The 16,223-nt window shown below is 49.1% G+C and overlaps 1 protein-coding gene across 12 annotated transcripts in view; it reads right to left on the bottom strand.

The window, feature by feature from the left end:
- Positions 1-379: 379 nt before the first annotated feature.
- WNK1 (WNK lysine deficient protein kinase 1) overlaps positions 380-16,223 on the bottom strand; it is a 138,039-nt gene continuing 122,195 nt past the window's right edge. For 6 of the 12 annotated variants that reach the window (XM_063929214.1, XM_063929216.1, XM_063929222.1 and 3 more), the window contains 14 exons: positions 14,860-14,917; positions 14,428-14,559; positions 12,929-14,349; positions 11,263-11,346; positions 10,984-11,070; positions 10,429-10,498; positions 9,990-10,063; positions 9,168-9,748; positions 8,668-8,870; positions 8,313-8,492; positions 7,414-7,506; positions 3,830-3,871; positions 3,200-3,390; positions 380-3,065 (listed from right to left, as the gene is read on the bottom strand). In XM_063929214.1, the coding sequence (XP_063785284.1) occupies positions 2,745-3,065; positions 3,200-3,390; positions 3,830-3,871; positions 7,414-7,506; positions 8,313-8,492; positions 8,668-8,870; positions 9,168-9,748; positions 9,990-10,063; positions 10,429-10,498; positions 10,984-11,070; positions 11,263-11,346; positions 12,929-14,349; positions 14,428-14,559; positions 14,860-14,917 (3,537 nt within the window). In that variant the 3' untranslated portion in view covers positions 380-2,744. The remainder of the gene's footprint in view (positions 3,066-3,199; positions 3,391-3,829; positions 3,872-7,413; positions 7,507-8,312; positions 8,493-8,667; positions 8,871-9,167; positions 9,749-9,989; positions 10,064-10,428; positions 10,499-10,983; positions 11,071-11,262; positions 11,347-12,928; positions 14,350-14,427; positions 14,560-14,859; positions 14,918-16,223) is intronic. The other 6 variants (XM_063929215.1, XM_063929219.1, XM_063929218.1 and 3 more) reach the window with 6 other exon arrangements.

Below are 16,223 nucleotides of genomic sequence, written 5' to 3'. Positions count from 1 at the left end.
CTGGGATGGGATGTGTCTTAAGTTATAAAAATAAAATATTCACTAAGTGTGGGAGCCCCCCACACCAGCCCTGTTGCTCCGACGAGCACAGAAAAAACACTGAGGTACTCGGGGAGTATGGAGGGGAGGAGTGTTACTGAATTTGAATATTCAGTGCCCTGTTCCTTTCGGAAGCCGTCCATATCCCACCCCTAGTGGATGAAAAAGAAAAGGATTTACTGGTAGGTAATTAAAATCCTATTTTTGCAAGGACTTGTGGCTCTCGTCCTGGTTAGACACAAACTCTGGAGCAGTGATCACCCGACCAGAGTACCAGAAAAGGTCCCCACCTCCAACCCCAAACCAAGCAGAAGACATGACGCATCCATTAACACAAGCATAAAATAAGGCTTCCTTTATTAGTTTTAATATCAGTCTACAGAGGCGATAAAAAGACAAAAGTGCAAATTTGTACAGAAAGATGCAGGACAAAAGTGCAAACTGAAAATTCACAGCTCCAGGGAATCCCACAATCTCATTTATTTCATCTTATTACAGTGTTAAATAATGTCAGGAAACATTTTGAAATCCAGAAGAGGCTCAATTAGGGGAAGGGGATGGTGGTGGGGGTTAGGAAAACGTGGAAATAACTGTGAAAGATCTCAGTAGCATTTTTTTATTTTTTCAATTTTATTATGTGTCCACGAAGGGAGAGGGGGATTTAGTGGAAAATAGTCCAAAGCATGCACATTGTAAATGAAATAACAAACTTATGTGGAAAAAAAGATAAAATATGTATAGAAAATAAATACCTGCTGCTTAACAGTGTGCAAATCCCTCGTCAGACCCGTCGGCTCTCCGACACACCCTAATCTCAATAAACCATTAGTGCCGCCCGCACCTCACTTTCCCTACAGCTGCCTCACCTTGGAAAGGAGGCTTTGCTTATTACCATATATAGATATCACATTCCCGTGTCACTCCTAGGTGCATCGCTAAGACTGTCTCTCTGCAAACACCAAGGGCAGCACTGTAGCTAGAGGAGACTGCTTTGGTAAAAGACGGCCTTTCGCCGGTAAGGATACATTTGCTATGGAGAGCAGGTCCTGGAGAACCCTCCAGCGTACACCTCAAATAAGAGAACAGACTCATCCCACCATTCCAAAACCTCCAACTTTGGGATGTTCCAATATAATCCCCATATCTCAGACATTCTCTAGGTGTCAGACAGACCCTCAAAATAGAACACTGCATTCGGGATTTTCTAGGACATAGGTTTGTGAAAGAGAATAAAGGTTGTCACCCGCCTGACAAAGTAACAGACAGCGAAGCAGCAGCTGGAGTTCCGGATGTGTGCGCATCTTTCTACCTCTGCAGTGTAGGTATATTTGGCGCACACGCCAAAGTAACTGTGCAACACGAGTTAATACTGCTCTCAGGTTACTTCCTTCTGAAAAGGTGCCAAAGTTAGACGAGGAAGAGAGTTTTTGAAGTACAGGCAAACGCCCCTGAACACTAATTAATATGAATAAAAATCAGGGGCTTTGTAACAAATCATCCCCCAGCGACAGACAGAAGAAACAAAAAACGCACAAAGCCACCATTGACCTCTCTGCTCTTTTCTCTCATCAAGGCATCTTCACAGCTTAATAAAAAGAAAATATATAATATGTATTCTATGCCATTAACTGCCAAGAGACTGCAATACAATCGGACAGATGGTAAAATAAATTCGACAAGAAAAGCCCTAATAACCCAGGCTCAGCGCCACTTACCGTTTACCTTCCTAATACTTTCTAGTCCAGGTCCTCACACTCCTTCCCCATACAGAGGCAGATCCGCTAACATCAGTGTGTCTACCGTGACATTTCCACATACTCCACAGCATCTGAACTACAGACGCAGAACACGTACACCACAATTAAATATGCACCAGCGGCCTCTACGTACATACAACACTTCCCGCACCCGCTGGAGGACTCTAGGCTTGTACCTCCTCCTGCGTTCCAGAAAGGGGAGGGGCAACATCCCACCACCCACTGGCTACATTTCTCTCAAGGCACTAAAATACGCAGTAGAAATATTGGGAGAAGAAAGTTGGGTTCAAGTTGACTTTGTACAATTTTACATTCACATTAAATCTAATAAAAGGACGAGACAGAGCAAAGGTTTTATTAAAGTGACTGACGAGGAGATCGGAGCTGGACGCTCCAGTTTTAACATTCTTGCTATTTTATCATAACTACTATTGTTGTCCAACAACATAAATATATTTATATCACAGTGTGTCCACATCATAACTGATGGCAGAGTAATGTCCTTACCGAACTTTTTTATTATTAATTTTTAATATACTTATATATTTACTTTAATTCATACAATTGTAATGATGCAGTCATAGCCGTTAATAGTTCTTTATTTGAAAGCATTAATGATCTATACCGTATGGCAGAGAAGACGACGAAGCCTCCTCTCTGCGGCCCTGTTCACCAGAACAGGGTCCGAACCTCCCCTCGCTGCCCCACTTCCTGTCATCCCCCGATGTACCTTACACAAGTGCCCAGTGCAACCTTTATGAAAGTGGAATAGGCAGCTGTTCCCACCTGCTCTGTGGGGAACAACGATAGGAGTACTGTGGGGCTTGCGGTGTCCAGGATGGGGATGGATCTGTACTACGATTCCCCCAGAAGCAGGATCTGTACAGCAGACTCCCCGGCAACACCATCAGTCTTGCAGAACTTGTCAGGTTTCGCGCCACCTTCCTGCTAGGTAGTCCGCAGGTTGGGACCCGAGGGGTTACTGATAGATTTCTGAAGGTTGCTCATATTAAAGTTTTGTAAGGAGGAAGTCACGGTTGGGGGAAACTGGTTGATGGGCTGGGAAGGTGGCGGAGCACCGGGTCCACTCCACTGAGTCTGAAACGCAGTGCCTGGAAAGCCAAACTGCTGAGGGGGACATATGCCTATGGAGTAGTGAGCAAGGGAGTTAGCGGAGGCCACAGGCATGGAGACGGGTGCCCCAAGGGACGGAGTCATCGACACACAAAGCTGTCCAGGAGCAGAAAACTTCCGAGCCATTCCCGGACCCTAGGAGAAAGGGACACATATGAACCCACCAGCCATTATACCTGAAAAGCACACTCCCGGTTTCCCCTGTATGATGTACGGCCTTCACCACCCGTTTCACAGAGGCCGCCGGGATAACCAAGTCCTCTACTCACCTCGTAACTGGGATGTCCGGATGTCTTGCTGCTCTTTTTTCCAGTCAGATTCATGGCGTCTCGAGCCCAGTTGTCCACCAGTTTGTGCAAGTCGTCCGTGAACGTTCCCTTGCGGCTGGAGGATACAGGAGCCGTGTTTGACTGGGAGGCTGGAGCATTGGAAGTGGCAACTGTGTTAGTGCTGCTGGTCCCTGTAACAAATACAGAGAGATAGAGTGTGAAAAGCTGGGACTTGCGAAGCCTTCCCAGACATGGTTACTCCCAAAAGGAACAGCTTGCAGCTGTGACAAAGGACATAAAACCGTTTTATGGTGCGGACCAGTTTCTAGAGGGATTTGGGATGACTGACTTCATTGTGCCAATTTGTAATTTAGAGAAAGAATATCCAGGAATTAATAAAGTGTGATCGTCTTCCCAAAATGCTCCCAGAGCACTTACAGGATACACACACACCCTTTGGGGGTGAGGGAGTTTAATGCTGCACCAATACATAGGAAACATGTACATTATGCACGGTACCACAGCTGGACGAGACCACGTGATAATAGGGCACAGCGTTCACACAAACACTATGGAATGGAGGAGTATATCAATGCATAAAAATGACAAATATATATAAGAGATAGTTACTACAGAGCTGGTTGCAAGGGCAGACTTTTTTCACCATCTTCCCTGAAGCAGAGAGAGAGAAAGAGAAACGCGTTAGCACAGAGCCAGCACCCCAAGGACAGACACAGCGGGAAGGGGGGGGGATAAAGAGGAGATAAAGAAGAAGCAAGTAGCAGGGATCAGGCAGAGCTCAGGCTGCAGTTGTGGTGAGCAGAGGGTTAACGTTACTCTGAGCCCCCACCCCCCACTCTTTCCCCCTTCCGGCTACAGATTCAGCACAAGCAGCCTCAGCGCGTTAAGCTGGGAGATGGTCTTCTACGGGGGAAATTGTAGAGGAATACGACCAGGATGGGGGTGAAGTTTCAGCCCAGTGTGCAGGCAGCAACAGATGTCCTATCTGGAGGGACCTGCTACGAAGTGGTCGGTATTTCCCACAGACTCTGGATAATATTCCACAATATGCGCCGGCAGCAGCCAGAATTAATGGGTTACATATATGCCACATAAGACTATCGGGCAGAACCAGCTGCTGGGAAACCACAAGTTGCTCCCTAATTCCAGATTTGTTTAGAAACACTGGAGGAAAACAGGAGAAGAATTTCCAAGTAAATACACTGGGCGATTATATGTGGAACGAGCGAAGGGTAAATCCTGAGCCCATTGGGGAACACTAGAAGATTGAAGTGTATAACGCAGCACTGGCACACAGGTCTGCATTTTCTGGTGGAAGTTGTCCAGTCTGGGGTTTTCTGGTCCAGCCTATTATGGAGTTCCAGCTGCAGGTAAACACATTCATGATGCTAATGTTGGCCGAGACCTGAACCTTTTAAAAGCAACATTTCCAAAGCCCCTTTCCAGACACTCCTGCGAGATCATCTATAGCTGGCCAAACCAAACAGAGGTAAGTGACCGCTACACTGTACACGTTTGGGAGCTACATATAGATCATCAGAACCCAGCTGGTAATACTTGGGATGGACAATGTTTCCTAGCCTTTAGCATGGTCTAAACGGTCCAAAAAAACCCTTAACTACGGTCTGGGGCTTCAACAGCCACGCCGATAAAGCCAGCAAGGCAAACTCAACTTAATGAAGGAGGCCCCTGACCGAACATGCTGTGTGCAATGGTCCTAGTCAGTCCAGAACCATCTGTCTCATTTTACCTTCCAGAGCAGCTACAGAAGCATCACAGCAGGTAAATCGGATGGAACAGCTACAAATAAAACCACTTTTGGCTTCTTGTACAGGAGAACAGCTGAGATGCCGACATGTGGCTGACCCAATCTGGGTGAGGAGACTGCTGCGAAAGCCTGCTCCTCATCGCATGATCATGGTGGTCTCTCAAGGCCAGGGCTCTCTTGGTTCTTCCCCAGATGATGTTGGTGAGCCATAACCATAGCAATCTCCAACTGCCCTGACTGACCCTTCCTTGCAACAGTGGAACTTCAGGGAATCCACAGTGCAACTTTTGAACTCTACATCTCCTCCCAAGCCTTAAGCCAGAGGAGCATGACGGAAGACACTGCAATCCTAGCCCAATGAGCCCCGTGTCCGTAGCAGCATCCCCCAGATATTCTAAGGTGTCCTGTATATGATCAATCAGCTAGAAAATACGATCTGGGTCTACTAGATTCCAAACCCTCTGCTAATCCCTTCAGCCACCTCTCCACGGTCTTATTGACCTAAGCTGAGGCTATTTGGTGTAAGGGAAACAAACTAAAGGGTCATCTCAATTTACATATCTGTGCTATCCCTTAAGGAGGCCAAGTTCAGAATGAGATTGGCGGAGGTCTTCAGTAGGCGAGCTATGGGAGGATCCCCTAGTGATAGGGAAAAAGTATTGCAGCCTAGTGGAGGCCAGAAACCTACGATCAAGCTCAAGCCACAGTTCAGTAAGGGACTGCTGCTCCTAACGGATGAAATGAGGAAAGGAAGGAGATGACAATACAGTGTACAATACATAGTGGATGCGGAACTGCAGAACAGACGCAGCAGAAAAGGAAAGAGCCCACAGGAAACAACCGGCACCCAAACCCTGGAGCTCTTTGGTGCCAATGTAGAAGTCCCAGGCTCCTGATACTTCAATCATTTTTAATATACACTTACTTATAACGTGGGTAGATGGCGGTATTCGTTATCTTAAATAATGTTCTCGTGTAGCGAGAATAGACTACGGTGGAGTCAGCACCCATCAAGGCAGAGAATACTGTATAGACCAGGACAGGACGCTTCACTATGGAGGGGCTGGTAACACTGTTACAGGGGTCTGTATGCAATCATTTTGCAGCGGACAGAATAAGCAGAAACAGGACAGGAGGAGTATAATCACATTATTTCTTACTATACATAGAACTACAGCCCCCCGATTCACATTCCCAAACTTCACACTTAGCCGAATGTTAGTTCCCTAATTTCACCCAGCAATCTGCTACATTTTATGTCACAGTATACCCACAGCGTAACTGTATTACTGTGTATTACCACCAGGGGACAGCACAGGAAAACAGCTACAAAGTGCCACAGGCAGAATATAGCAACGCTGGAGTTTCTTCCTTGGCGTCTACAGAAATTTCCCTCATTTTATAGTCATCCGGTTTGTTTTCTTGAAAGACTTCCAATTAGATGAGAATGTATTATATGAATATAAAAGTCTGCCTTAAAAAAGCCACGTCATTTCAAACAATGGCAGAATATTTGAGAGACTATTTCCTCATGTGATATTTACTTAACTGCCCTTAGCACAGGTGCGTGTATAACTTACACAACGGTATAGGTTATTCCTCTGGTACAGGATAAAAGCGTACTCAGGAGTTCTGAATTCCTTTCTGGCACTGTCCACTCAGCCCTCCCGCAATGACATAATCCACCCCGCAGATGACATCACATGCCCCTTGTCACATGGCCATACTCACAAGTTACTGTAGTGAGAATATCATCACTTGTCAGTATGTCTGACAGGAATGCTCAAGGAAAAGATAAACAGGGGTTTAGTGGGAAGAGAAGATACACAACAGCACCTCTCCTGCGTGGTAAGATCTGGACTCTAAGAGACTGCATCAGAGTCCTAGCCAGATTATGTTCATCCCTTAATGTTAGATGGATATAAAGAGGGTGAGAATAGGGTGGACATATACGGGGTAACCACCAGGGATTTCCAACGGTAAACCCCAACCAGTTCTTTACTACAAGTACGGGACACACAGAACTTGTTACATAACAGTGGACACACGATAGCAGTTGCTAGGACAGACTGTTGCTGATCAGTAAGTAGGTTATATGGTTGTCTATGGTGTTAGGATGTATTTATATAGTAGCTTATAAATCAGACAGAGCAAGTTTATGGGTCGTTCACACAGACACAGATTACGCCTCATACACGTTATGCCCAAACATTCCACAAGACAGAGGTGATTTGTTACTAAACATGGTCTGAAACATCCTCACAGCCCCCGAATCGCAGAGTAACTAGAAGCCCCCCAACTTCTCCCTCTGCACTGCACCCCCCCTGTCCTATCAGGAAGCCAGACCTGCGGCACATGGGGGGAGGGATGCATGCAAGCAGGGAGGAGGAGGAGAGAGATGAGGAAGGAGAAAAGAGTTACACACAAAGAGCCAAGCAGGGCGTACTGAGAAATCGCGTCCTCCTGCCGGCCACTTTGAAGGAGACCCGCTCTGACGCACAGTTAAACTTGGCCCAGCCTGTGATGGAAACGGAATAAAACAAGAGACAAAAAGGACAGAGACAGACGGAGCTGAGACAGATCACGAGACACCACGTCTGTGCTGCTGCGGGGGACTGGGGGCTTAGGACAGCGCCCCAGAACCCTACGCTGAGCAGCACAGAGGTGACTACAGGCAGAGCCTCAGTGCTTATAATGCCAAAAACAGGGACTATTATACTACACAGTGGGGCAGATGTATTAAACCTGGGGAAAGGATAAAGAAGTGATAAATGCAAGGTGATAACGCACCAGCCAATCAGCTCCTGTCTATTCACATATTGGAGCTGATTGGCTGGTGCGCTATCACTACTTTATCACTTCTCCAGGCTTAATACATCTGCCCCAATGAATAATCCAGACAAAACTACTGCGTAACGTGTGCATGACGGCTCGTTCACAATCACATACACAGCCAGCGTAAATTACAGTGAAACCCTGGCAGAGATTTACAAGTTACTTAAACTTTCAAAGGATGAGAACTGCAACTATTGCAGCGCCATCTGCTGGCCAGAGTAGTTACTACAAATATTTTTATATTGGTGAAATGTCACGCCGAGTTTCTAGCTCTGGCGGTCCCAGCGGCTGCATGTCTGCGGGGTCTAGTACTATATTCTGCAAAGCAGGCTAGGAAGTCCTGCCTCTTAGTGGCAGCTGTGGAAACAGCATGAGGCACAGCTAAGAGATGTACTGTGGCTCTGGGAAGTGTGGGTGGTGGGGTAAGTACAGACACATCTATCACGGTTAGAAAGGAAAACGGTTACATGGTCTGTGTGCAGCCTTTACCTTGTCCCTGTCCTGACAGGCTGGGTACAGACAGAGCAGCATCACTGGTAAAGGCAGAGCAGAGGAGGTCGCTGGAAGGTGAGGGTTTCAGGAGCTGTCCGTTGTCAGGCACGCTATTAGGGGGCAGGAGGAGGTTCTGCTGGGGGAGAACTGCAGGAGTGCTCTGTGTGGACAGATCACCTACAGTAAAGAACACAACAGGTGAGCAGGTGAGGTGACCTGGGCAAGAGGCAGAGGCTGATTACGGACGATCAGGGTCAGCTGTTCCCACGCTTTACTCTATTTACCCGATCCTGAAAAGTGAATAGATGGTTAGCGCACAAAGACGGTGCCCCGCCCCCCTATAGTCACGTACCTGACAGCTGGGGGCTACGATTCCCGTGAGAGCTCCCCCTGCTGGATTTACTGCCTTTGCCCTTGGTGGGTCTCCTCCGCCGGCCGGAGAGGGGTGCTGCGGGGGGGATAATGACAGCAGGGGGCACTTTGCCTAAAGCGGTGTACAGCCGTTCAATTTCCTGCTTCTGGCGGCTGTGTAACTCCTGGATTTCCTTGAGGTGCCTGTAGAGAAAGAGAAACATCAACCTCACCCTGTGGGAGTAACGCAAGTCTTGGCGAGACCGTGAGTGCACGCCCAGTAACAATCTGTTTAATGGAATTGCAATTTTAACTTTTCTCAGTCAGTTACTAGGGGACACTGGAACATGCAGACACTGGGGTATAGACGGGTGGCTATAGGGAGCCTGGCACAAAGCTATCAGAGTGTTTAACCAAGACTATATTCTTCATGCTGCAAAATTCCCATCTGTCTTATACCAGGCTGCGGGGTATATCGCAAGTAATGAACCGGGCACTCACTTGTCCCGCAGTCTCCGTAACTCCTTCTTCAGGTCCTCATCTTCTATATCAGACTCGTTGTCACTGCTCAAGTACGAGGAGTTAAAGGAGTTGCTGAGACTCTGCAGGCTGACCTTAGCGCTCAGGTGGTGTTGTGTGACCGGGCTCCCTGGGCTGTCGTCATGGGTCCCTCTGGGCGGGTCACTCAGAGTGGCCGAAGACTCTGGATGGGAAGAGGGCCCGTTCAGATGTGGCTGAGTCTTTGGAGAAGACGCTCGGGGGGGCTCTACCTGCCCGACTGAAAGTTCATCCTGGGCCCGAGACACAGAAAAGCGGCCAACTTTGTCTGCGGTGGAAGTGGAGACCTGAAATCGCCCCACCTGAACTGACTGCTTGGGGGAAGGGCTACGCAGAGGAAACTGGGAGGGTACAATACCATCCACTATGTCCAATGAGCCGGCAGCACGGTGCTGGTGCTTCACCAGGGTGCCCTCTGGGCTGCTGCAGGAGCCGGATGAGGAGGAGCTCGAAGAAGAGGTGGATGAAGACTCCAGTTGTGGATCGTCGCTCTTCTTCAGCGCATCCTCTGCTGCTACAGAGACCTGGAGAAACAGACACTCCATAAGCTGCTTACAATAAGGTGGTTATCATCACAGAGCACTTGGGGCAATATGTCCCATATATAGTAAAGTACATTAAACGGTCAAAATTATGCAAATGAAAATAAAAACCACCGCTCCCAACTATAATATCTGCATAAGACGACTGGCGATAAACAAGTGGATATTACGGTCACCATTACCCAGCACAGAACAGAATGATGGTGCAGCGCTGGACACTCACCTGGAAACGCCCCATTTTTAGGACCCCCGCACTGGCGCCCGCTTCTCCTTTGGCTCTTACCGGCTCTGCTGAAACTTCACAGAAAACAGCAACATCACAAACTGATCATTAACATTTGGGAGGCCACGACCTCTCACTGCCAACCCCAGCCATGTCCACAGACCCTTCCCAGGTGCCCACTCCCCTCCTGCAACCACCCGCTTTCCCAGGTGCCCCGAATGTGGGAATATTTAAAATCTCATGTAGAAAATTATGATCACTATTAATTATGAGATGACCCCATGGGTCAGAGAGCTGACGTTAACGACTCCAAGCTGGAAGAGGAGGTTCAGGCTCTAAAGACCGAACGGAGCAAAGATGCCACCCCCTGCTACTTCAATGAGCAACATTTGAAAGGGTTATACTGCGGCCGCTGTGACCGGGGACGGGCGCTGCTTACCATCTGCGGGAGGCTGTGAAGACGAGCTCGCCGATCCGGTTACATTCGTGCTGTCAGCACCTGGCAGAGCCTTAAAAAACAAAAATGTTCCTTTGAGCTATAGGTCCCGGGCACTGCAATGCCAGAGGAAAGCTCAAACACACAACGGCAGGGGGGCAGCTGTACCCTTTGAAACCCCGTCCCAAGCGGGCAGCGCACACAAACGGGGTCTGAGGGATTATACGGGCCCTGTACATCGATACCGTGTGGATAGATGGCTGGAGGAGGCTATTGTCTGTGAACTTTACATACTATGGCGATTTACAGTCCCCGACATTAAAAACTGGTGTCTCTTACATTATCTGAGCCTTGTTAAACGCATACAAACCAGCGGCTCACTGCTCATGTGTGATGTAATAGCAGCACCTGGCGGCACCTGATATGATTGGGGGAGGGGGTATAACGCATCATGACATATGACCCCTTATGCGCCTTATTCCAGTGGCCTATAAAAAGCCAGCTGAGTGTTAGTAGCTATGGGTCTCGCACAGTCACCCGCCCAGACGTCACACTCACACAGCCGGGTGCAGATGGCCCGGGGACAGTGTCGGGGCTCAACGTTCTTCTCAACTGGAAATCCAGATCTTCCAGAGGCTGCTGGGACTGTAATGAGAAGCAGCGAGGGGTCATGGTCTATCCTAAGCGGAGTAGGGACACAGAGAATAACCTGCAGCGCTAGTTCTTCCTTAGCTGAAGGGGTGATGGGGTAAGTCGGAGAGGAAGAAGATAGGACATGCACAGATCAGGGCTCATTCATCAAGAAGTTATATGAAGGAGAGGAGGCTCATGCTGCACCTGAGTTAGTGAAGGTCCTGGGAGAGGCGGAAGCTGTTCCCCAGACGGACTGCCTACTGCGCTCTCTGCCCCGGACAGGACCACCTACAGGACAGGGAGAGTCAGCGCCATCAGACAGGCAGTATATACACATAACCTCTTTCTACGTCACCTGCCATTGGCCTCATTCACTATTCCAGTCTTATAACAATGCCTGACAAATGCCCACCCCAAATACATTCTGTACAACTTAATGCAGCCGCAGTCTGGTGTAGAGGAGTATGCTGAAACATGGACATCTAGGTGGACAGCGCTGTTCTGTGGGGTGCACCAACCTTCATGAGGATACAGCCCATCCATTCTCCTAACGCTAACCTGTGACCGCATACGCTGCGTTCTCATGGCGCGCTACAGAACCAGGCTCTCATGAATGTTGTCTCCACACATAGGGGCAGATTTATTAACCTGGAGATGGCATAAGGAAGTGATAAACCAGTGATAAATGCAAGTGGATAAACGCACAAGCCAATCAGCTAACTGTTCATTTACATATTGGATCTGATTGGCTGGTGCATTTATCACCTTGCACTTATCACTGGTTTATCACTTCCTTATGCCTTTCTCCAGGTTAATACATCTGCCTCTGACTGAGGAGGCACAGAACATGCGGCCCCACTACCGACCGGTCAGTGACTAGCTAGGAGTACGTATGTTATACAAGAGTGATCGCGGACTATACTACAGCCCCACTCCCCATCCCATCATGCAATGCAGCTGGCTAAGAGGACACAGAGATAGGATAAGGTGGACATAGCCGGCCTGGCCGTAAGATTTAGATTAGAAGTCAGCATTCCGGTTAGTCCTGTGAAAAATAGGAAACTGATTCCCGATTTACCCCCCACATTCCTGCATAGGATGCACATGGCCAATGTACTTATCCGAGTGATAGGCAGAGTTCATTTACATCCCCTCGTCCCTATACTTTAATAAACAGGGGGGCAGATGTATTAACCTGGAGACGGCATAAGGAAGTGATAAACCAGTGATATGTGCAAGGTGATAAAGCCACCAGCCAATCAGCTCCAATATGTAAATTAACAGTTATGATCTGATTGGCCGGTGCCTTTATCACCTTGCACATATCACTGGTTTATCACTTCCTTGTGCCTTCTCCAGGTTAATACATCTGCCCCACTGTTACTAGAGAGCATATAAAAGTGGAGGAACAGGAAAACCTGAGAATGTGTCTGATAGGAGAACCGTACATTTTTATCTTAATAACCTCTCCGTTCCGGATGTAACAACATCAAGTCCCATCGCTAGTCTATAAAAATGTGTTTCCTCCTGCAGCCCTGGTGTGCGGGTGCAGACGCTTAACCTGCGCCAGCTGGGAGGAGACTGCCGACGTTACAGACTGTGCTGCCGCCAACAAAGGATCGGAGACTGCGTAACGAGTATTTTAATGAACCGTTAAACCCACGCCCACTTTACTCGCGAGCAAAAATAGTGGCAGGAAAATGGCGTTACCTCACGAAAGAAGAACAATTCCAGAGACAAGCTAAAGGGAAATTTTCCGTTCCTCCCATTTTATAGAACATCCCGCTGGGGATTGTGGCCAAACGTTACATGTTATACACAACCTGTCTGTACCAAATGTTTACAAATGGAAAGTTAAAAGACAACTTACCGGTACTCTACTGAGTGGGGGCTTTGAGGAAGGGGTCCCAGCTTTCCCCGTGGTTGCAGGGGCAACTGCAGCCGACGCATAAGTGACGGGAGTAACAGCTTGTCCAGGGGTCTGGCCCTGGGCCAGGGTAGGCACACCAGATGGTCCCAGGGGTAAGCTGGTGGGTGGTGCAGTGGCTGTAGGCTTGGCCTGGGATGAGACGGTGGCTGGTGGAGGACCGGGTAAGGGAACTCCTTCCACTGCACCACCGGTAGCTTCTTGTGGTGTGAGTCCGTGAGGAGCCCCCACACTCCCATGCTCGCTGAACAGCGACCTCAGCTTCTCCTCCAGAGTCTTGATATCATCAATCCCGGGCTTCGTTAAACTGTCCGTATCGCCCTCAACTGAGTGGGCATGAGGCAGACTGGGTGCAGGGGTGGACTGTGTTTGAGTAAGTGGCAAGGTGTGCTGTACATTAGGCAGGCTGGGCACTTGGTGGCCTACGGGTACAGCCCCAGGCAATGGAACTTGAGAAGACACAGGTGTGGCCACAGCTCCACCTGCTACAGATACAACAGGAGTTGTAGTCACACCCAGGGGAAGGTGTGTAGGATGAACGAGAGGCGGATTTCCAACCATTGTGACGTTCCCTTCTTCCGCAGGTGCATAGGTGAGTGGAGCAGAGATAGGCAGAGACATTCCGGTTGTACTGGCAACGGCGGTGACCTCCGCCGGCTTCTTGCCACTCTCTAGATGAGAGGCACTGACTGGGACACTCACCACAAAGCTCGGAGCTGAAGTGCTGCTACTCAGTTGGACTTGTGTCGGCGTTGCGGTACTTGGTACAACCGGAGCTGACACAGAGGTGTGCGGCACGGTTCCAGCTATGCTTACCACCGGCTGCGGCAGAGGAGGGGAGGTCAGGGTCTGTGGCATTGTCCCAGTGGTACCGACAATGGGAACAGACTGTGTGGGGGGTGAGGTCACTGTTCCAGGTCCTACAGGGACTCCCACAACCAGCGGCAACGTAGGAACAGAAGTTACAGGTTGCGGAGTAGCCGTGGACACCGGCACACCAGTTATTACTCCTGTGGCAATCGGCTGAGTAGGCAGAGCAGTGACTGGGGGCGCCGTGCTTGGCACACTGGTGTGCGCAGGAGTCCTTGTAACACCGTCACCAAGCGATGGCTGCTGGACTCCAGACTGGGAGGTGCTGGGCGCTGCTATCGGGGGTAGTGAAGGTCCCGTTACGTTGGCAGCAAAGGTCCCAGCGAGCGTGGTGAGAGACGGTGGGAATGGAGGCCCAGTTTGGTTAAAGATGGGTGGAGCTGTGCTGGGCCCCTCGGTCATCTGTGCCTGTCGCAGCTCTGCAAACGCACTGTGCAGACTGACGGAGGAAGCCGAGTGTGAGAGGTTCATGCCGGGCACGTGAGAGGCTGGAACTGGAAATAAAGGAATATTAAATTAATGAAGGGACAAATCACATCCCAGAGTTTGCCCTTAGTAAGTATGGCACTCACCGCTCAGCTGGGGGTCCTGCGAGGAGTTGCTGAAGAACGTGGGCTCTCGCAATCGACTCTCTGGGACCGGGCTGACGATGAAGCGTCTCCCAGCAGAGTGAACCACCTGAGTGTTGAGGCAAGGAACAAAATCTGGAGCGGGGGGGAAGGGAAGGGAGAGAGGCACAACGTCAGAAAGCTACGCGTCTATATTACATCCAGGTTTGATCGATTCTGTTGCAAGGAGGGGCAGCTTTGTAAGAGCCTAAGAAAAACATATGCAGTACACTTGGATAGTCCTGTCCCCTTTGTGGCCTCTAGGAGGCAGAATCAGACAATACATTGCGCTTCCCAGCTGCACACCTTGCAGGTTCCAGTTATACAGGAAATTCCCATCACAGATGGGATGATTAAACAGGGCAGAGAAGAGATAAATAAATGAGGGCTTCTTACCAGCTCTCTGGGGCAAGTAATACACTGGATCCGGCTTCCTGAACTCCCCCTCCAGCTTCTAGAGTGAGAAAATAAGAATTTACTCACCGGTAATTCTATTTCTCATAGTCCGTAGTGGATGCTGGGACTCCGTAAGGACCATGGGGAATAGCGGCTCCGCAGGAGACTGGGCACAACTATAAAGAAAGCTTTAGACTACTGGTGTGCACTGGCTCCTCCCACTATGACCCTCCTCCAGACTTCAGTTAGGATACTGTGCCCGGAAGAGCTGACACAATAAGGAAGGATTTTGAATCCCGGGTAAGACTCATACCAGCCACACCAATCACACCGTATAACTCGTGATACTATACCCAGTTAACAGTATGATAACAACTGAGCCTCTCAACAGATGGCTCAACAATAACCCTTTAGTTAAGCAATAACTATATACAAGTATTGCAGACAATCTGCACTTGGGATGGGCGCCCAGCATCCACTACGGACTACGAGAAATAGAATTACCGGTGAGTAAATTCTTATTTTCTCTGACGTCCTAAGTGGATGCTGGGACTCCGTAAGGACCATGGGGATTATACCAAAGCTCCCAAACGGGCGGGAGAGTGCAGATGACTCTGCAGCACCGAATGGGCAAACTCTAGGTCCTCCTCAGCCAGGGTGTCAAACTTGTAGAATTTAGCAAACGTGTTTGACCCCGACCAAGTAGCTGCTCGGCAAAGTTGAAGAGCCGAGACCCCTCGGGCAGCCGCCCAAGAAGAGCCCACCTTCCTCGTGGAATGGGCTTTCACTGATTTAGGATGCGGCAGTCCAGCCGCAGAATGTGCAAGCTGAATCGTACTACAGATCCAGCGAGCAATAGTCTGCTTTGAAGCAGGTGCACCCAACTTGTTGGGCGCATACAGGATAAAGAGCGAGTCAGTCTTTCTGACTCCAGCTGTACTGGAAACATAAGATTTTCAGGGCCCTGACTACGTCCAACAACTTGGAAGCCTCCAAGTCTTTTGTAGCCGCAAGACCACGATAGGTTGGTTCAGATGAAAAGCCGATACCACTTTGGGGAGAAACTGGGGACGAGTCCTCAATTCTGCCCTATCCATATGGAAAATCAGATAAGGGCTTTTACATTACAAAGCCGCCAATTCTGATACACGCCTGGCCGAAGCTAAGGCCAAAAACATGACCACTTTCCACGTGCGATATTTCAAATCCACGGTTTTCAGTGGCTCAAACCAATGTGACTTTAGGAAATCCAACACCACGTTGAGATCCCAAGGTGCCACTGGAGGCACAAAAAAGGGCTGAATATGCAGCACTCTCTTAACAAAAGTCTGAACTTCAGGTAGTGAAGCCAGTTCTCTCTGGAA

The sequence above is a fragment of the Pseudophryne corroboree genome, chromosome 6 (assembly GCF_028390025.1).
Source record: "Pseudophryne corroboree isolate aPseCor3 chromosome 6, aPseCor3.hap2, whole genome shotgun sequence".
Classification (NCBI taxonomy): domain Eukaryota; kingdom Metazoa; phylum Chordata; class Amphibia; order Anura; family Myobatrachidae; genus Pseudophryne; species Pseudophryne corroboree.
The sequence above is the reverse complement of the archived record's forward strand: the minus strand, read 5'-3'. Positions and strand labels throughout refer to the sequence as shown.